At 28.3% G+C, this 22,344-nt stretch overlaps 1 protein-coding gene across 1 annotated transcript; it reads right to left on the reverse strand.

The window, feature by feature from the left end:
- Positions 1-302: 302 nt before the first annotated feature.
- Positions 303-17,234, reverse strand: LOC142320983 (uncharacterized). The gene is made up of 4 exons (XM_075358982.1): positions 17,020-17,234; positions 14,365-14,480; positions 9,398-9,573; positions 303-657 (listed from the first exon to the last, which is right to left on the reverse strand). The coding sequence occupies exons 2-4, from the start codon at positions 14,447-14,449 to the stop codon at positions 397-399; spliced, it is 522 nt and encodes a 173-aa protein (XP_075215097.1). The 5' UTR covers positions 14,450-14,480; positions 17,020-17,234; the 3' UTR covers positions 303-396.
- Between the last annotated feature and the right edge of the window lie 5,110 nt (positions 17,235-22,344).

The raw sequence follows: 22,344 nt of genomic DNA on the forward strand, positions 1-22,344 counted from the left end.
ATTATGTAGATATTATTTTGAAATAAGTGAACAAAATTTTCATTAGCAGATAATATAAGACATTATACATTTTTAATAGTACATAAAGTTTTACTACAGGTCTTATAAAACTACTTTAAAAAAATATTTTAGCTTAATTAATTTATAAAATGCACTGAAAGATTCATTAAAATAAACTATTTATGACTTAAAAACATGATTTGTTGTTGGAATAGTTAAATGCATGATTTCATAATGATTACTATTGAAAAATAATAACCTTAACTGTTACATAATTTAATATTTGGTTCTGAAATAATAGGACTTTATCATCTATTCTTCAGGGAAATTTTATTTCTGGAAAATTAAATATCTACTTTTTAAAGCTGCTCATTGTACAAGAGCAGCTTACATTAACTATTTTGTTAGAAATAATGATAAAAATAAACTTGGTCCTAATAATATTATTTTTAGTTTGCTTTTTGCCTCAACAGATGCGCCTCGATCAGTATTACAAAATGATGTATCACAGCACGATGTACAAGCATAAAGTTTTGTTCTTTCACCTATTGTAATACAGCCCGGTTCACATCTGTTGGTACAGTTCCTTTCTATAGACCACATTCTTTGTACTGATGTTGAATTTTCTGTACTAGTTGTGTAAGAGTATCGCTTTACCTGAAACAAAATAATGATTAAAAATATTAATTATATACCATCACAAGTAGTCTATTTACATTACTGCCCAAAAAGGAGTGTAATGTATTTAGGTTGTACGTATGTATATATGTTTGTTCCACTGTAGCAGCTCAATGATTGAACCAGTTTAGATGTATGACCCCATTTTGGAATCTTTACATTACAAGGAGTGTCATAGGTTTTATATATATATATATATATATGTGTGTGTGTGTGTGTGTGTGTGTGCGCGCGCGCGTGCGTGTGTGTGTAGAACTGTGAACCACTACTCTTGTATTAGGTGGGTTTGAATTGAATGATTCAAATCAATCGAATGAGTACTATTACAAAAATAATATAATTAAATTTATGTTAAATAAAATAAAATAATATTAAGTAAATTTAAGAAATTCTGTTTAATAATAATGGGCTTACTGCGGGGACTGTGTGTGAGGCTAGAGTGTTGAAATGATGCGAGTACCTTGTATGAGGCTAGACCAATCATCACCATGAGCTAGTAACAAACGAGGTGCTCCTGGAGCGCTGCTTTGGGAGGTGCAATGGGGTGCTCTTGTAATATCTCTGCAAACAATCATCCGATTTTCCAAATTCCAACGGGGTATTTGTTAGTAGGTTGAAGGCTAACTTTTGCATGTATCAGTTATACTCAATCTAACAGATCACAGTTATTCAGAAATGTTGTTATATTTTTGCAACCAATCTTCTGATTTTTAAAATACAAATGGTATAGTATAATTCAAAATCACGATGGAACCAAACCAGAAAAAAATTATCTGATACACTCAGAAAAATTGAGTGGCCTGTTCCACGCCAAGACCACCTTGAGTCTGATGAGCTCTCACAAGCAGTCTTTGCAAGTTTCATGACAGTATGATTAGAGGTAATGATGTCTGCATCAGAATGAGGATCGAACCTCTATTGTCGAATTTGATGCTTTATGGGGACAGGGCAAAGTGAAATGGTGTATGCTTAATATTGTGGTGGGCTATGACAGTGCATAAACTACAAGGGACTACCCTAGATATAGCTGTCATAGATCTGAACACTCACATTTTTGTCAAGGGCCAGGTCTGTGTAGCACTGAGTTACGTGAGACAATTGGAAAGTTTACCCATCAGTTATTAGGATCCCAAAAAATTTCTGTATGATCCACACGATTAAACGTCTCTTGAGGAACTCAATCACTTGAGAAATCTGTAAGTTTAGATTGACATATGCCAATTAAATAAACTGAAATGCTTATAGTTTCCTCATTTGGCTCAGTACATTAAATATGTTATACTCAGTAAGTTTTTCAATTGTGAATTTTTCTCAATGATCACTAAAAAGTATTAAATAATAAAAACAATTATAAAAATTAAAAAACATTATTGCTGAAAAAAAAAGTTGAATTAAAAAAAAGAAAGCAAGGTATGGAAATAAAGGACTAAACATTGTTATGCATTATTTAATTAAATATAATAGTGGATGACCAATCAACTTTCAGACAGTTTTAATTTGTTTAAATATATTTTTCATGTTGTAGAAATAGCAGGAATTTAAGGTTGTCTAATGATTAAGTTCTCACCAGGTCTTACATTGATAGGAAAAGCTTGTCCTTCAAGAAAAATATTTAAATGCAATTCGGGGGCTCTGAATAGTTGAAATGTAGTTATTGTTTATTAAAGAGCTGCTTCCCTACTGCATTTAAATATTTTTGTTGAAGGGCAAAATTTCTTATTGCTGTAAGACCTGGCAAGAACTTAATCATAAGACAACCTTAAATGTCTGCTATTTCTACAACATGAAAAAATATATTTAAACAAATTAAAACAGTCTGAAAGCTGGTTGGTCAACCATTATCTTATTTAATTAAATAATGCATAATCATGTTTAGTCCTTTATTTCCATACCTTGTTTTCTTCTTTTTTTACCTTATTTTCAATGTAAACATATTTGTAAAATTTCTGTAAGTTTTTATTAATAATTTTAGGCTTTATTTTAATTTATTTTAGTTATATATCAGTTTGTTTACCTTATCTGTTTACCCTGTCAGTCAAATATCTTTCATATTTCCATCAAGATTTCAATCTTGTTGGATTTCATTCCTTTGTGATTTCAATCAGTCCATAATTCTATGTGACTTATTGATATCACAAAAATATTTGTAAATCACAAATGTTTAAAAATATTTTTTAAAACGATAGCACTTAACTGAAAATATAAAAAAAAGGTATTTGTTTAATATAACTGTCAGTAGTAGGTAAGAGCATAAAATATTTTTGAGATTTTGACAAATGCTTTCTATTAAAATTTATTAACATTAATTAAATTGTTAAATTTTATAAAAACATTTTAAATAAATTGTTTGAATTGATTTTTAATAAGAAAAAAATTATTAATCCTGTCTTCATGGACTGAATTTTTTTATTGTACTTGCTTCAGTTATTGTATATCTAATACTTACTATATGTGGCTAAAAGACGATTATCATTGTATATTACTATTACCTATTGATGCACATTAACACTTTTTAGTAATTTAATAACAGTAGACAAGAGAAAGAATTTATTAGCTACAAACCATATTAAGATATAATTAACAAACTGATTAGATGGAGAGTAGCTGTTGAATTCTAAATGTTGCCATCTGATTAAGTGAGGCTGCTTAAATGTGATGAAATTGTGTAATTGGTTAATGTTATTGTTATTAGAACTGGAATGGCTACTTTATTCATATAAATGTGAATATAAAAAGATGAAATCATCTTTTAAGACTGTTATTTTTTGCTTGGATTTTCCAATGGAGTTTCATAAAAATTTTGAAAATGATTATGTCAGTATTTTATACCCCTTGTATTTCAGACCAATTTAATAAAACATAATGTAAATTTTAGGATGTGTTTATTTTATTTATTTATTGAGAGTGTAGTATTAAAATAAAATATAGCTTTTATTATTCACACTAAACTACATATAGCTACAGTAAAGCACATAATAAATACATACAAAAACAAAAGTTCTATATTTGGTTTGGATTGACTTGTATTTTAATGTGTAAGCTAATTAAATTCTTGTTTGTACTAGAATTCGTCAATTACTTCCTCCAAAAATAAAACTTTAATTTCAAAACTATTTAAAACTTTGTTTGGGTGCATTACGCATTGATCAAAATGACAATGCTAAAGCAATAAAATTACGTGTGGTTTTTTTTTTTAGTATGGTATAATGAAACAGTAAAGGTCATTTTTAATTAAATGTCCCTGCAGGATAGTAATATATAACTGATAATAAAGAAGCATTATAGTAATAATAAATAAATGGTCATAATAAAATATTTGAATATATAAAAAATTATCTTTAACTATTTAAGATATGGTATTCTATATAAAAATAAGCATACTGAAATTTTATAAAAATTGTAAATAAGTTGTTTATATTTAAAGGAATTTAATTTGAAAATTTTGGATTTTAATCCAAAAACTAACTTTTACAGGTTTCAAGCAGTTTTATTTTTCAGTATTTAAACATGCCCACTACGAGAAGTTTTTTTAGTAATCTTGCTATATAATCATCACTTCACAAAAAAATAAACTTTCTTGAAAGAAGTCAATTCAAGAAAAACAAAAACACTTACTTCTGGTTAATTTAGAACCTTAAAAAAACATACTTTTGGTTAATTTAGAACCTTTCTTTGTTACACACAGAGAATGTGTTTGTGTCTAATAATCTTGCATTCAATCTTGAAGTAGTTCTATTGGATTATTTTAATAACGTTTTGAAAGAATTATTACAGTAAAAACTCAGATTTTTTGCTAAATAATGATTATGTCTATCATGTGAACATTTAGCTTGGACTGGTTTAAATCAGAGTATGTAAGTTAAGAGTTATCTCTTAAAGATAAAAAATTTTATCTTGTGTAATAATAGATTTATGATTTTTTTTAAAAATGGAATCAACGCTTCCTTGCATTCATAAAATGCTTATATTTAATTTTTTTCTGGTAATATAATATGATATATTATATTACCAGCAATAATATAATATTACCATTATTAATAGTATAATTGTAATATTATAATATTACCATTATAATATAATATTAAATTTTAAGTTATTTATATTTAATTTTATGGAATTAGCAAAAATTTTATTTAGACTCAGTTAAAGACATTTATGGTTAATATTTTTTCTGTTACTGCTTCTTGGTATTTTTATTCTATAATACAGGCATCAGCAACATGGCATCTGCGGGTGCCATGGTGCCCTTGATGAGATTTTTATACTATGCCCACACTACACACCTACTATACTATATTACACACGTACTATGCCCAATAACCATATCAGTGTCATGCATATATATTTGCGCAAGCTCAGTGTCAGCAAATAGCAATCAAGGTCATACACTGACACAATTGTTACTTAGCACATAGGAATATTCTCGCTTCTGATAAATTTGGTAGTATGTTACTGTATTCTGAGTGCTACTTACTCTGAGTGTTATTATTATTGACTATATTTTATTACTTATGTATCATTAGTAACCATATCTTGTAAGATAGTTGTGCTTTTCTCTATCAAATATGTATTGTACTGGTTAAATGGATTTTATAAATAACCCATCATGAATAATTGTAAAAGAAAAAGAATTTATTGTTTTCATGTTGACTGGGAAGAACAATTCTGTTTTATTGACTTTAAAGGAAAATGTATCTGTTTATTATGTAATAATAGCATGGCACCGCCAATTACTTTTTAATTTATTTTGCGCTCTTACTGACAAAAAGCTCGTAGTGACAAAAGGTGCCGACCTCTGCTGTAATGCATAAGTTAATAACCTAAGTTTATATCACCAATACAAATATACAATCCAACATTTAACATGTATATAACATACATATATATTTAACATGTATATAATTTATCTATGCTTCTTCTTTTCAATACATACAAAAGGATGGCTAAAGTCATAATAAAATTAAAAAAATGTTAAATTTTATCATTTAGGGTATGAAATGCATTTGTTACTTAGGGGCATAAAATTATAAAGACAAAATTTACTATGGTAGTGATGCTTAAAAATAAAATACCTAAACATGTTTAAGGAAATTTAGTGACAGAGACTATAGATTAAGTTATATAATCTGTTTAATATTAAACATTCTTATAACTGGTATTTGACTACATATTTTATTTTTTCCCAGTGAATATTTTTCCTTTATCTTTATTATAATAATTCAGATACAATGATTATTAGCCGCTGACAGCTGGCAATATGTATTTGTACTGTTGTATGAATTTTATATATAATTATAACATATATATAATATTTAAACACAGTTACATGAATGTCAGCTATTTGTATTAAAGTTTTTTCCCCCTTTCTTTTGACAAGTCTATAGACTATTTTTCAGTAACACTGATTAATAATGATTTTGTGACATGGGCAATATTTGCTAAATCTTTTGTATATTTGGGCTCTGATTCTTAATATGAAGTCAGAATCTTTCTATTGGTCTCAGATTTTTTGTAATTACGTTTCCTATTAAGTACATGTACATTAATAATGCAAGTATAATATATTATTTATCTGTTGCAGCAGTTTAGTTGCTAAATAAGCTATAATTTATTTGAGTTGATAAATAGCCATGAAAAATAAGTATTATTATTATTATTATTGATTTTACAGTAATTAAAATGATTACAAATGATACCATATAATTCATGTCATATTTTTTTCTAAATGTAATTATATCATCCATTAGTCATATCATGGAAAGACTGCATGTCTTTCCATCATATGCAGTGTGAATTTGAATGTTTTTTCTTCCATTATGAGGACCTAGTTTACTGCATTGATATGGAATTTTTAGTAGAAGGTTTGGGTCATATGCATTATCTCGATGAATGGTTTCTTATTATAGATTCCTTTGTCTAAGCCTAGTTTGAAAACAATCCTTCATGTTGGTAATAATATCCCTTTAGCTTATGCAGCTCACTTAAAGGAGTCATATGAAAATATGAAACTTGTGTTAAACATGATTCAGTATGAAAAACATTTATGGCATATTTGTGGAGACCTGAAAGTGGTAGCATTATTACTTGATTTACAAGTTGGGTATACTACTTTTGTTGTTTCTTGTGAGAGTGGGACAGCAGGGATAGGAAGAATCATTACATTAAGAATGAGTAGCCAATAAGAGAAACATTGAGAGTGACAAACATAGAAAACACTTTCACTAGGAAATATCCATGTGAAAACATGCTAGCAGGGAAAATGGAACCCAAGAATGCTGGCTAACTGCTGCTGGAATCTCAAGACTGATGTACCAACAGCAAAATACAACAGAAAATTCAAAAGAAGCAAATTTTAGGCATGTATAATATTGTTATACTACTGTCACAATGATTTTTCTTACAATAAAAAATGGTAATTCCAAAAAACTATACCTGACTATACCTGAGAAACATATTTAGATATTTGAAATCATAACAAAAATGCTATAAGATTCTCAAAAGCTATTAACATTCTTGAAACAAACAAAAAACAAAATTTTGTTAAATGAGTAGCTATTAAAAATGACTACTACTTTAAATATACAAAGAAGTAAACTAGTGAAACTATCATGAAATTCAGTAGAATCAAGAAAATGATCTGTTTGGCCTTTTTTCTTGCTGTGCTGGTTTTTTATTTCATACTTCTGCAAAATTACCCGTTAAAATGAATGATTTAGAAATGCTTTCCATGACTTACTGAGAACATTTGTTTACAAGTAAAGCTCTCTACGTGTTCTTATGAAATTAATGATTTAGGTAACAAAAATGAGTTTTTTCGGAAAGGAGCATAAAACAGAAAAAACAAACATAATAATTGTTAATAAAATAATTAATAGCAGGAGGTTTAGTTTCTCTCAACATATCTGCAAAATGCAATTAAATGTTAGAGTTAAAGTAGGAGGGCATCTAACGAGATTCTGAAACAAGATCTTGTTATTTTAAAGATCTCTTCAACTTATAGCAATCTTTAAAGGCTGTTGCTACTTACATGTTGTAAATCCTCAAACAAAATTAAGCACTGTTTTCCTACTCTAATTCTAATTGAAAATCAAAATCTAGTAAATACCTGCATGCCTAACCTAATCAAAGAAAATGTGGAGTAACCCAACCTTCATTGGTCTTTGTCAAGAGCAGACAAAGACCATGTGTCTTGTGCTTACCATAGGTTCTGGACATAGGTAACTTTAATGTAATGCACTTTTTACCACATGAAAAACAGCAACCAGTGTCTGATTCAACATGGAGTCATTTACTATTAATCATGGATGCCAGTATTCGGATTGGCACACTTGAAGATAGCACTGATCAACATGTCTATTTGAGATATGAGGCAATAAAAGCAGAATAGTCATCCTGGACTTAAAATTACAATCATCCTCTATTCTCTGAATGGTTATGGTTACAAATTGTCTCAAGTCTAAACTCTAATAAACTACATCGTAAACTCCAGGGTTCCAGTTTTGGTCCCCTTTGAACAATCAAACTGAAAAATATTTTTAAAAAATCCAAAAATGCAATTTCTAAACACGAGATCTGTAAATAAAGTAACGAGACTAGTTTTTTTTGGCAGCCAAAATGACAACATTATAAAGTTACTAGTAAACATATAGTTATATGAAAGCTGATTTATATTAGGTATTGATATTTTTAGTCTATTGTTGCCACGTAAGATGTAAACAAACTTTTCATGAAATGGATTTTTGGCGTGTGTTACAAAAATGAGGGATACTAATTATGAGCAATGTTGTGCAATCAAGTTTTGTGTTAAACTCTGTGAAAATGCTACTGAAACTTTTTCAAAATTGAAAAGGCATAGGGAAATGATGCTCTGTCACAAGCCCAAGTTTTTAAGTGGTTTTAAGCATTTTCAGATGGAGGGGAATCAATTGTGACAATCCACACTCTGGAAGATTATTAACATCAAAAAGTAACGACAATGTTAAGCAAATCAGAGACTTTTGGAGGTTTTGTGTATAGGACAGACTGTAAATCAATATGTTTGCCAAGAAATTCTTGAAAGACTATGGAAAAGAGTTGCCCGTGTGAGACCAGCCATCTAAGACAACTGGATGCTGCATCATGACAATGCACTTTGTCACACTGTACTCTCAATTAATGAGTTTTTGACAAAGAAAAACATTTCTGTAGTTCTTCAACCTTATTCAACTGACTTCAGTCCCTGCAACTTTTTCCTGTTCCCAACTTTAAAAAAACACCTCACAGGACACCTTTTGGAACAGTAGAATACATAAAAAAAAATGTAACCGACCATCTGAAGGATATTCCGGTTTCTGAGTTCCAACACTGCTATGAAGAGTGGGAAAACCATTTGAAGCATTGTATGGCTTCCAAAGGGAACTATTTCAAAGGTGATAAAGTCCATGTATAATTGGATTGTAAATAAAAAGTTTTTCTGAACCAGTCTCATTACTTTATTTACAGACCTCATATATTTGGACAACTAATAATTAAGAGACAGGGACCCATGCATTATACAATAAGGTGTCTATTTTATAGAGAAGCGGGGTCTTAAAATTTTAAAGTATTTATTTTTGTCTTCTCTGCTGAGGCAGTTGTATCTTTTTAAAACTACTGCCTTGATCCTCAGGGTTCCATTATCCGGTCTTAAAAATAAAGTTATACATAGGCTTTTTATTTAAAGAATGAAAACTTGACTTACAATGCACGTTCTTCTATCTCCTAAGCATTTATGTGCAAGTGTTGAGTTATTGCCAGTAAAGTTACTGCATTCACTGTTTTCATCCATTGTGAGACATCGATAACACCAAAGGCTATTACCTCTATCCTGTGCTCCAACTGTCTGATGTTTATAAGAAATTGAGAATATCATATCACCTGAAATAAAAATGATTAAATACAAATACATTACTATAATATTTTCTACTCAATAAACATATTAATATAGCAAGGAACCCTTTTTAATTACTCAACAAAAGTTACCTGATTTTTGAAGGCAGCTAATGTATCTATAAATGGAAATATGTAGCTTACTTGAAAACTATAAAACAATAATTAGATAAAATTAAATTTATTCCATTGTCATGGCAGGGCAAGTTTCGATCAGTGATTATAACTATATGCAGGTGGTTAACAAAAATTATTTTTGTTAGCATTGTAATCGGTCCAATTTGGGCATATGTAGTTTTCATCAAATGTTGTTCTAGTTTTGACACCTAAGGAATCCAAAAACCAGATGAAAATTTTTCAGATGATCATATGTATATGAATATATTCAGTGTCGTCCTATAAATCACTTTATATCTCCAGAACTATGCAATCGATTTTGGTCAAACTTTGTAAGATTACTTCTTTATATGGGACATTGATATCATTAAATTTTCAACTTAAAAGGTCAAGGGAGTGAGGATGTAGAGCAAGGTCACCCTCAGTATCTCGTGATTTCTCCTATTTAAGGTCTTATTTTTCTTAGACACATTTGTTATCAATTAAAAAATAATTAAAAAAAAAAGTTTTTGCAAAATTGCACCCCATTCCAAAATATACTTTAAATAAACTATTGACTAAGTGGGTATACTGCATCATTAGAACCCTCTCTCACCACAAGGAGTGCTACTGTTGCACTGATGTACAGCTGCTGTAGTCATCTGCTATGTTATGATGTCACATGTAAGCGATATAATTAAATAAATGAATAACATTTGACATGTAAAAAGTATTTACAATTGCTGCTAGTACTACTACACTTGCGCGAATGAAACAGGTTAAGTGCGCGTGTGCTTTAGTTAGAATCATTGAATTAAATAAACAGAAAGTATTTATATTTAAATAAAATTATAAATTAAACTGTGTGTATGTGAATGTGTAAGCTGTGCATCAGAAAAAACTCGCTTGATCATAAAGTTCTACAACTGCGTTGGCTTTCTTTTTTTTTTTGATCATTTACTTCATAAAATACTGTAGTTCCTTCAGGCAAGAACTACATACTGAATTTATTCTATTATTACAATTTGTGTGACATAATTACATAAAATTAATGTATAAATTCTATTACTAAATAAAAATTTACTAAATTATCTTTAAATACGTCAATAATCATTGACCCTTCAGTAAGCCAGATAGTGTGTTTCTGAACATGTCCTCAACATCAGTAAATATCTTCTTTTGATAGAAATCATCTATATTAATAAACTGTTATCTTAACACTATAAATCATATTATTTAATCATATTGATTAATGTTATTAATTTATCTTTAATTTAACAATTTTCAACTAATTATCGCATAATTTTGTATCTGTATTTTAGTGAGAAATGCTATTGTAACTTTCATGTACTTCAGAGGACTAATACAGTGATTTTATTAACTTATTGTTTCAATGTTTATTTATTTATTTGTCTTTAGTAACTGCAGTCTAATACCAAGTTAGAGTTGCTTATGAGATGGATTTTATATAAAGCGAAAAATGCAAAAATATGGCTGATGGCTTGAATATGATTAGAACCTAAAACTTTTTCACTTAAAGAAAGAGATGGTAACACGCTACTATAGATATCAACACAATGGTAGCCAATCCAATTTATTTATTAAATTATCAATGAAATACCATTAGTATTGAACATATCTTATGAAAATTTATTGACTATTGGTTAAAACTGTTTTAAATTATATTATTTCTTATCATTATATTATACTTTTTTGTGTTTTACTGTGTTATTTATCTGTTAAATTGGCTAAACTATCATTATATTATACTTTTTTGTGTTTTACTGTGTTATTTATCTGTTAAATTGGCTAAACTATTAACTATTTGATAGAAATCTTGAATGTTTAATTAACTATTACTACACACCATTTTTTATATTTATCTTAATATTATTTCATACATTTAAATTTAAGTAATTAACATAGAGTTTAATCACACCTACTTTTTATCTTATAATTTATGTTTTTATTTTTTATCTTAATGATCCTCTGTAAAAGTATTAATCTAAGAAATGCCAATTATGTCCTAGATTTCATGAAGGTAAAATGCTGAAATTCACCTCCCCACAGCAGAGAGGGGGCAAAAATCAATTGTGTTTATTAAAGTTGGTTGGCATATACAAGTGACTATCAAATAAAGGGACAAAACAGCTTCCAGGATACAGAGCTATATTTCTACAAGTTCCAACGAGGGAGGATGAGCAGTAATGGTTTAGTGCACTATATTGTCTCGGAGGTGAGAGATTGCCTCCAAAGGCAGAAGAGATTTCTACAGAAAGTCAATGGTATTAATGGCATTAGGATACAGAAGGCAATGGAATATTATAGTATTACTTTTTTCTAGTCAGGCACCATCATGATGTCTTCTTTTGTTAAATATTTTAGAGATAAAGTGACTTCCCACTTGGATCTCTGGGGGAAGTAGCAAGAAGGAGCATCATAGAAGAGACAAAGCAGTGAGAATGGGTACATATGTGAGAATATTATTGTCGTCAGGTAAGTTGGAAAACTTTAAGAGAGAGATAAAAATAGATAAAATGGATGAAGTAGGGATAAGCAAGGTTAGATGGGGGTGGAAGAGGAGAGTTAAGAAGTGGTGAAGTTACATTATATTACACAGGAATTAAAAGAAAAACTGAGTAGGAATAGTTGTTAAAAAAATATAAAAAAATAATGTAAAATAATAGTGTTAAAAAGTAGTGTAGCAACAAGAGTACAAAAAGTAATTTATCTGGATGATAGAGTAATGGCTTTAAGGTTTGGAATGTTGCAAAAGATTTAGTAATAGTTCAGGTGAACTTGCCAATGTTGGAGTATAAGGATGAAGATATTGAAAAGCTGTACAATAACATTGAAGAGTTATTAGATGATGATATTAAATGAACAGAAATGCTGTAAAATAATTTTTTTTTTTTTTGGGAGGGAAATATGCTTTCATGTTGTCACCCAGACTAAACATATAACAAAAAAGACAACTAAAACTAGATAACACAAACAGAAAAATTGTAAAATTTAATTAAATATAACAAGATCTGAGAGGAGTAAAAAGGGCCCTTTCTCGTTTAACAGAAAGATTAAAAAATTAACATAAAAATTGTAACAATTATAAGAAGAACAACTATGAGAGATAGTGGGCAAGTTTGGATTGGGAACACGAAAAGAAAGAGGAGGCAGGTGGGTTGAAATTTACCAAGAGAACATTTGTGTTCATTACAAATACTTTTTTTTTAAGAATCATAAATGAAGAAGATAACTTGAATAAGACCAGCAGATGGATCTCACTTTCAGATGATCATATTTTGATTGAAAATTGATACAGGAATGCTGTTAAGAAGGCAAATGGGCTTTCAGAAGCAGACATACGAAGTGATCACATTCCGTTGATGATGGAAATGAAAATAAGATTAAAAAGAATTCAAACTTCAATGAAGGTGAAGAAATGGAATACAGAGGAGTTAGAGGGAGAAGAAAAATGGGTGAAATACTGACAAAAGTAATTGTTGCTCAAGGAAAAGTTAAAATGAACCAGTAGAGGAAATGCGGAAGCAATGGGAGTAGATCAACTTTCAGTAGAAGTCTTTAAATGTTTAGAAGATGAAGGAGTAGATGAAATACTTTCAATGTGCAATACAATTTATGATACTGGAGTATGGTCAAAGATTTTGTTAAAGCAATAATGATACTGATACCTAAAAAGGCTGAAACCAAAAAATTGTAATGAACATAGAACTATCAGCTTAATATCATATGCAAAAATAAAGATGAGAGTTATGAATAGAAGGTTACAAGACTGAAGGAGAATGCTGGGGAAGAACTGTTTGGATTCAGAAAAAGAAAAGTTATAGGACTGATCACAATAATTGGAGGAAGATGTTTCAAATGAGGAAGAGGATTGAGCTTTCGTTTTATAGTTATGGAAAAGACATTTGGCAGAGCACAGTGAGAAAAGTTATTTGAGATTCTGAAAGAAGAGTTGACTGGAATGATAGGAAACTGATCAGAGAATTGTATGTGAAGCAAAAAGCAAATATGAAAGTAAATGAATCTTGCAAATTGGTTAGAATTAAGCAGAGTGAGGCAAGCCAGCTGTTTCACCAACACTGTTCATCATTTATATCAAGGAAATCTTTAAAGAAGTATTGGATGACCAAAAAGGAAAAGTGGAAGAAATATAAATAATGTCAGATTTGCTGACAATCTGCTGATTGTAGCTAAAGACTCTAAAACATTACAAGGAATGTTAAAAGCATTGGAAGTAGGGATGAAGGAATATGGGTTGAAAATAAAAGTGAGTAAAACTAAAGTTAGTATCATAAAGTACTATATCATAAATAACACCAGGAGAATTATATAAGTATTAACTATAGATTTATACATTTTATATGCTAATAATACAGTTTACTTAAGCAGTTTATCACGCATTCATTTTTTCATAAAATTTAAATGCTAATTTTGTAGGAAAAATTCTAACTGACAGAATGGAACTGCCTTTAATGTGGATTCTGTTCAGGTTTGGTATTTTTTATACTACAAAATCCATTTCTTATCAACAAGTAAGGAGAATATCTGTATTACGATGTTAGATATAACTACTAAAGTAGATACTCGTAAATAAATAATTGTACGTGTTACTTTATTTGGAATAATCATAAATTAATCCTAATTACTTAAAACTGTATTTACCTGTTGTGCTGTCTGAAAGTTGTATTCCACATAAGCAAACTATGATGTAAATTGGTAGATTTGATTTGCTGAAAGACATTTCCATTCTTTTAAGAAATTATAAAAAATAATTAATCCTGAAACAAGTATAAATGAGCTGTAAAAAGAATTTACATTTGTTAAAAGAATATTGAGAATAAACCAGGGATGAACCTGATTGTATCATACTTTAACCAACAATAAATGTCTTAATTTTTAACTAAGCATTTTGGGTTTTGTAACTAATGAAGGTTATCCATTTTTTGTTTTTTAAAATTTTCATAATCTGCTTTTCAATTTTTTTTTTCAAAAATTAATTTGTATTAATATTAAAAGAAACTGATTTTTACTGAAATTAATATCGAACAAATTCACTAATTTATAGCAGTAGCTAATCACACCCCGCAAAGAAACTTAGATTTTCATTTTTTAATGTCTTTTTTATTTTCTGATTATAAAGAATATAGGATAATAATCAGGAGCAGTGATAAGTAATTTAAAATTTTAAATGATCAATTCATCTTTTTTGGGATCTATATGAAATGTTTAAAAATGAGTTTCATTTTAAAATACATTCTAAAATACATTCTAATTCGCATACACGTAAATGTATATTTTAACTCAAAATACATATTCCATTTAAAATTTATAATAGAACTTAAAAGTACTTCTGTTTTAGTGATAAAATTGAGATTAGTTGTGTGCTGCATAACATATAGAGGCTGTATACAATGGTGTCAACATTAACTTAATAAAAGTAATAATATAAATTTTGTTAATCTAAACATAAAAATTAAAAAAAAATGTTATTTAACTGTTTATTTTAATATCGTGGGCCAAGTTAAATCAGGATTGATATAAATTTACATGATATAAAATTAAATGTTTGTTAACCTGTTTGTCAGTTGAGATAATTCTCTTAATTAACTAATAATTATAAACAATAAAATCTTTGAATAACTGGCAACCGAGTAAACATAATATTACATACCATTAACACATTTAGTTTGGTTTGTGTTATATAATTCACAATATACAACCTAACTTAATCTGTAATTCAAACAAATTATTATTGCGCATATATATATATATATATATATATATATATATAAAGTTAACTTCAATCTATCTTATGCTGGCGATACTACCTAACTGCCAGTATGTTGCTTGGCACATGGCCATGTTGTTTGAACAATTGACATTAAGTACAGAATAATCGCAGTTGACTATACTTCCTGCATTAAAAATATTTTATAAGTGATAGTCTTATTTTTGTGCACTGTATTGCAGCTCTGTGTTTTTGTTATTTACCTTTTTTATGTTACACAGTAATAACTTTTATCACCTATTTCATAACTCATATTACATATACTTGTATACTTTTCACCATTATTACTTATCAACTTTTTTTCCTGTTTAGCCTCTGGGAATCACCGTCAGGCACTACTTCAGAGGATGATATATATGAGTGTAAATGAAGTGAAGTATTGTACAGTCTCAGGTCGACCATTACTGAGATGTGTCGTTAATTGAAACCCAACCACTAAAGAACATTGGTATTCATTATCTACTATTCAAATCTGTTTAAGAGTAATTGGCTTTACTAGGATTTGAACGATGGAACTATCGACTTTGAAATCAGCTGATTTGCAGAGGTGTGTTCACCACTAGACCAACCCGGTGGGTCATTACTTATCTATTTCATAACTTTTATCACCTGTGACTAACTGCATTTAATTTGCATTTATACATATATATATATATATATATAATATAAAATTTGATAGATCGCTTTTAGACCATTGCTATAATATGTGTGGTATAACTCGGATTTTGGATTTTATATTCTCCTTAATGCAATAAAAAACTAGATGTAAGGTACTTACGTATTAACGCCACCGCAGCTACAGCTTTATTTAAAAACAAATTAGTCAATCGGATTTCGGTGGAAAATGGGCCGATATAGAGTTTAACATAGATTCAAAACAGTCTCTTCATTAATTTTAATAAATGGTTATTTATATTTATTTATTTTATAAATATAATTTAACCAAACTTAACCTACGCTCGCTTCGCTCGCTAACCTTGACTAATTAACAGGAATGTTTTGATTATTTAAATAATAAATAATTGCAATAATTATTGAATTTATTAAATAAATACTCAAAAAATTACGGTGTTTATTAAAATTAATAAAGAGACTTCATTTTCCACCGAAATCAGATTGACTACTTTGTTTTTAAATAAAGCTGTAGCTGCGGTGGTGTTAATACTTAAGTACCAGATGTAGTTATTTAAACATTATGACCTACGAGAAGTAGTTATTTTATCCCTCTCTCACTCTCTCTCTCTCTCACACACACACACACACACATGTGTATATACATATATATATATATGTATACATACAGTTTATTTAGCATTTACTTGCGAATTTATTAATTTTTTTCTTTTAACAACTACTGTTAATTAAAACTGTGAGATTGTTGAACAAGAATTTCATGTTAAAGGTAGCGGGAAAGATTAAGATAATTAATGGATTTCTTGTACATAGATAAGTTTATAATTTTCAAAAATCACAATTAAAAAGAAAATGTTTTAATGTAATTTATAAAATAACAACAAATTTAAATTTACCTTTAAATTTCTCCGGAGTTTCATGATTTTTTTTTAGTCATCGGAATAATGCTTGTCCACCTTATCTTGTTAGAAAATGTTCACTGTTATTTCGTAAAATACATTTTTGGTATTTATTACTAATGAAACAAGTAAAACCGTTCATACCGTTTTATTATACCTGCATTATTACAATTATTGTAATAATGCTAGTAAATGTCAATAAGTAACGCTTATTTTCTTGTCGTTCAGGTTATAGTGCGTATTTCTAATTACTGCAGGTAGCGCTAGATGCTCTGTCATTAACAGTTTTACGCATGTGCGAGTTTGCATCTGCGCATTCGTTCTAACGACTCTGAACAAAATTTATCGACCTCTCAAAATCTATGTCGACTATGTCGAGAGTGTTTTTCAGCACTCTCTCACTTTATTAATCTTAAATGAATTTTGATTTCAATTTTCTTTCCAATTACCATTTAAAGAGCTTTCTTAGATTTTATATTATTTTTTGCTTTTATTTATTTTTTTCCTGGAGAAGGAAAAATTGATTAGAGCCTGATTTTAAAGTAGACTTTACCTTTTAGCGGATTCATTTAACATTATTTCGTAGAAGTTAACCGTTTACATTTATGTATTCGAATAATAATTTATATGAATATATAATTCACATAAAATACTTTGTAAAAATTTGTATATGTAAGTGATAAATTCATGAAATCACAAGGTTTATCACATACCACAAGGTAGGTCTATTTCTAAAACCTACAAATCCCATCTTCACCAATAAATAAGATGTGTTAATGACACTAACCAAACACTAATAAAAACAACTATATTAAAAAAATAAATTACTGTTAGAATCCAAAATAAACAAATACAAATGGGAACATAAAATATAAAATACAGACAACGAATTAAAACCCAAAAACGAAAATAAATACCAGAATACAAATTCTAATTCTTAAACAACAAAAAATAAAAGATATCTCTTATCAACTATAAAATTATAAGAAATAAATCCCAAAGAATAAATAAACCAATTATTTAAAAAAAAAAGATCAACGAAATCAAATGAAAATAGATTTTAACATAAATATAACTACCAATATAATCTCTTTTTAGTTTTGTCAATTAATAAAAAACGATAAAAAATCTCACCCATCACCCCTCCAAAAAAAAAAAAAAAAAAAAAAAAAAAAAATAGGAAATAAAACAAGAAATACCACATTATTCTTCGAATCAGTTCTAATAGTTCTTCTACTTGCATCATTACCAGTATTAGCCGGAGCCATCACAATACCATTAACAGACCGACATTTTAATACTCATCACTTTTTGATCCAAGGAAGAGATGACCCAATTCTTTACCAACACCAACCTGATTTTTTGGCCACCTGGAAGTATGTTTATATTTTAATTTTTCAGAATTTGGCTCAAACGCGCATTATAACAAATGAAGGAGCAAAAATTTTATCATTCGGGTACTTAGTAATTTATGCAATAATAGCCATTGGAATTATAGTATTTATTGTGTTAGTACATCATATACTCACATTAGGTCTTTATTAATGATGTCCTACTTGAAACAGCTGTCACTGAACAAATAAGAGCTTTAATTAAATCTGCTAAAAACATATATTTGTAAAATAAACCTTTTACTGTATAAAATGTTTAAAACAAATAATTTTTGTATATTTCCGCTCATTTTTATAGGTTTTCTGATGTTATTTGAGAGAGTTTTGATAGTATATTTTCGGCCGGATGACCTTTTTCATACCAACTTACCAAGTATATAGCAGTACGAAGGTCGATTGAACAGTTAATCAAGCGTTAAATAAGTAAATCTCTGGGAATATTTTATCCCCAGAGATTTACCTTTAAATCAGGGTTTTTTAGCGGATAAATTTGGCATATTTCATGTGCTATAAAATTCATACCTCATAATCCCACGCACAATTTTCAGTCTTATGTAGCGAATTGTTTGAAAAAAAAGTGGATTTAAAATTCTCGTTTGGATTGAAATTTTTCATCAGAGCTATTTTTTTTTAGGTATACCCACCCTATTTTTTAAATTATTTTATTAATCTTATAAAGTTTTTAGGAAATAATGGTAGACTGGATTCTATTAGTAAGAATTTAATTTAATTTATAAAATGTTATTAAAGTTTTTTGTAGCTATACGAAATAATTCCAGCCACTCTGTTGATTGTTGACTAACTGTAATTTTTTAACACCACAAAAATCAGTTGACTTTCTTTGAAGGAAAAACGCCAAATTACGTATAAAAAACTGTCAACTTATCATACTACCCTGACGGTATTAATATATAATGTTTCTACAATTTAATTTGTTGTAAAATACTTTTCGTAGACAATGATAAATTATTTTGACTTACAAATGATAAATAATTTGTAAGTAATAAAAAAACATTAATGATAAATGCATCAAGAACCGGTAAATAAATCATGGAAAATTATATATTTTAAAAGTCTTTTATTATAAATTTAAATTGTTTAAACCATTCAACTAATTATTACTTTTTTATTTTATCAATTTTTTTTGTGAGGTAAGAAAAAAACTTCTTGAAGAAAATTTAATAATTTATTGGTAATTATTGAACAAAGTAATATCGGCTAACTTAATATAACATTTGATTTAATGATAATTCGGATATCTAAATGTTGTGCAAATTCGTTCAACGAGTAAAAGTAGTAATTTGCTCATATGTTTTACTCGTCAAATTTTAGAAAGCCTAAATACATAAATGCGCAGTATTTAAGATGTTGGAATATCTTTAATAGAGTTGGGACTTCTAACAATACAGTGGAAGGGTTAATATACTGCTTCAGGACGTCGTAGGTAGTGAGAAGCCAATCGCCGGTCCATTCTCACTCAGCATATCTTCTGCAGTTTGATGAGTTATGCTTCTTACATTTTGATGAGTTATGTAATTCTTAACTATTATTTCATAAATTTATTATTTTGAAGTCTTAATAATGACTTATCCACTTCAATCATTTAATTTATAATTGCGCATTATTTAACCTTTCTCTGATATGAGTATCTTGTTCCGACCAGATAAATAGTACAGCAGTTCTTATTTTACCTATTTTGTAATATTTCTACCTAAAACTGTTTAAGATTATATCTAGTATACTTATATTTATGCGTTGCATAGACTACTACCACTTTTTATATAGATTAATCCCGTGCTTTGTAATGCTGATCTGATCAAGAGTTATCAGTGGACAACTCCTCACTTTTCCTGTACATACCAGAGAGGTTCACTTTTATTCGTTGAATAGTACACCTACCATCTATAATGTGATCTATGTAATGTAGTATATACATAATATATTCTTACGTGATTAAATTAATTATTTATTAATTAAATATTATTAAAAAGATCAGTTAGTTCGCATCCTTAGTCATTCATAAAATTTAAACAAAAATATCTTATTGATAAAAATTAAATGTTCGTTACCAATATTTAAATTAAATTAATTTACTGGGTTATTTCTTTTGCTTTGTCTTTTTTTCAGTAATGTAACTTCAAATTTTCTTTCTCTAAAAATGTTTCAGTGATCAATTAGGGTTTTTATCAATTTTTAAAGAAACACACACACACACACAGCCCACTGTATAAATTTAAAAATGTTTGGTTTCTGGTTTGAAGAGAATGAAGTCTAATATCCGCCATTTTATTTTTTTATAGTAATTTTAATTATCATTCACGGAATTTAAACAAAATTTAATGTTTGCTTCATGAAAGTGGATACAATTCTATTGATATTGGGGTTTGTTACAAGAGTGTAGAAAATACTCAAATGAATATCCAAAAAATGTTTTGCATGATCGTTTGATTGAGTACTAACACAACGAGTTTGACGGCAATAACCGTCAAATCTAATCCAAGAAATTAAGTGTACCGCTCGTATTACTTATGTTGTTATTCATTTGCTATTATTTGATGAGCCAATCAGAAAACGTTTCATGATGTCATTCTGCTTACATCAGGATAGAACAAAGAATAAATAATGTTTAGTTATATAGAAAAAACATTTGTAGATACCACCATGAAAATAAAAATAAATCATTGAAACCGGACCGTTTGGTAAAGAGTAAGGCTTGAACACAGATAAAAAAAATTATATATACATGCGGGTCGCGTTGAGAACCTCCTGTTTATGAAATCGGTTAAAAATAATATCGTGTAGACATATTACCTTACTATAGTGTAGGAAAGTGTAAAAAAACCTTTGTTTAAAATATCAGCTGATTGTTTTTCTTTTAAATCCTTTTGATAATTTATATTAAGCATTTTTAATAATAATAATAATAATAATAATAATAATAATAATAATAATAATAATAATAATAATAATAATAATAATAATAATAATAATAATAATAATAATAATAATAATAATAATAATAATAATAATAATATATATATATATATATATATATATATATATATATATATATATTATATATATATAAATAATAATATTTGTCAAACATGCTGTCCTGTGTATCGGATAATAATTAATTATTTGTAGTTATAAGCTACCAAATACACACATGTATAAACTAAGTTCACATTCAAATCGAGTGTCAAAAATCCTCTTTTTTCACTCAAAAAGGGCTTTTCGGATCACTCGGGTCTATTATCAGTCAATAAGAGACTATAATCAATAAAATAACGAGATATTTGATTACGTTACAAATTTCCCATATAGTAAGATTATTTACCAAGCTTGTAATCTTATGCTCATTCGCGATCAAGTGATCTGTCATATTTGAAAAAGATTTCTTATTACTCTTAAACGCCCTCAGATGTTCTGAGAATCTCACTTTGAATGATCTATCAGGCTTTCCTATATATATATATATATATATATGGCATCGCAGTCCGGGTAGTTAATGTTATATGCCACTCAATTTAAGAGTAATAAGAAATCTTTTTCAAATCTCGCGGTTTACTTGATATACGAGTAGGTATAAGATTACAAGCTTGGTAAATAATCTTAGTATATTGGAAGTTTGTAACTTTAAAAACAAGCTGAAGTAGTGGTACTTTTCAAGAAGATGCCCGCAGTCGATCTGTAGTTAGTAGTTGTCGTTGTAGTTACTTAGTTAGTTGTTAGATGGCGCCACTGAAAGGAGAAAATAAATTTATAATCAAATTTTATATAATAATTATAATCATGTTTTATAAATTATAATTTTATAATTAAAATTATAATTTTAATTTATTTATTTTCTCCTTACAGTGGCGCTATATAACAACTAACTGCTGCGAACATCTTGAAAAGTACCAAATTTTGTTCTATGTTGCGTTGA

The sequence above is a fragment of the Lycorma delicatula genome, chromosome 3 (assembly GCF_047948215.1).
Source record: "Lycorma delicatula isolate Av1 chromosome 3, ASM4794821v1, whole genome shotgun sequence".
Classification (NCBI taxonomy): domain Eukaryota; kingdom Metazoa; phylum Arthropoda; class Insecta; order Hemiptera; family Fulgoridae; genus Lycorma; species Lycorma delicatula.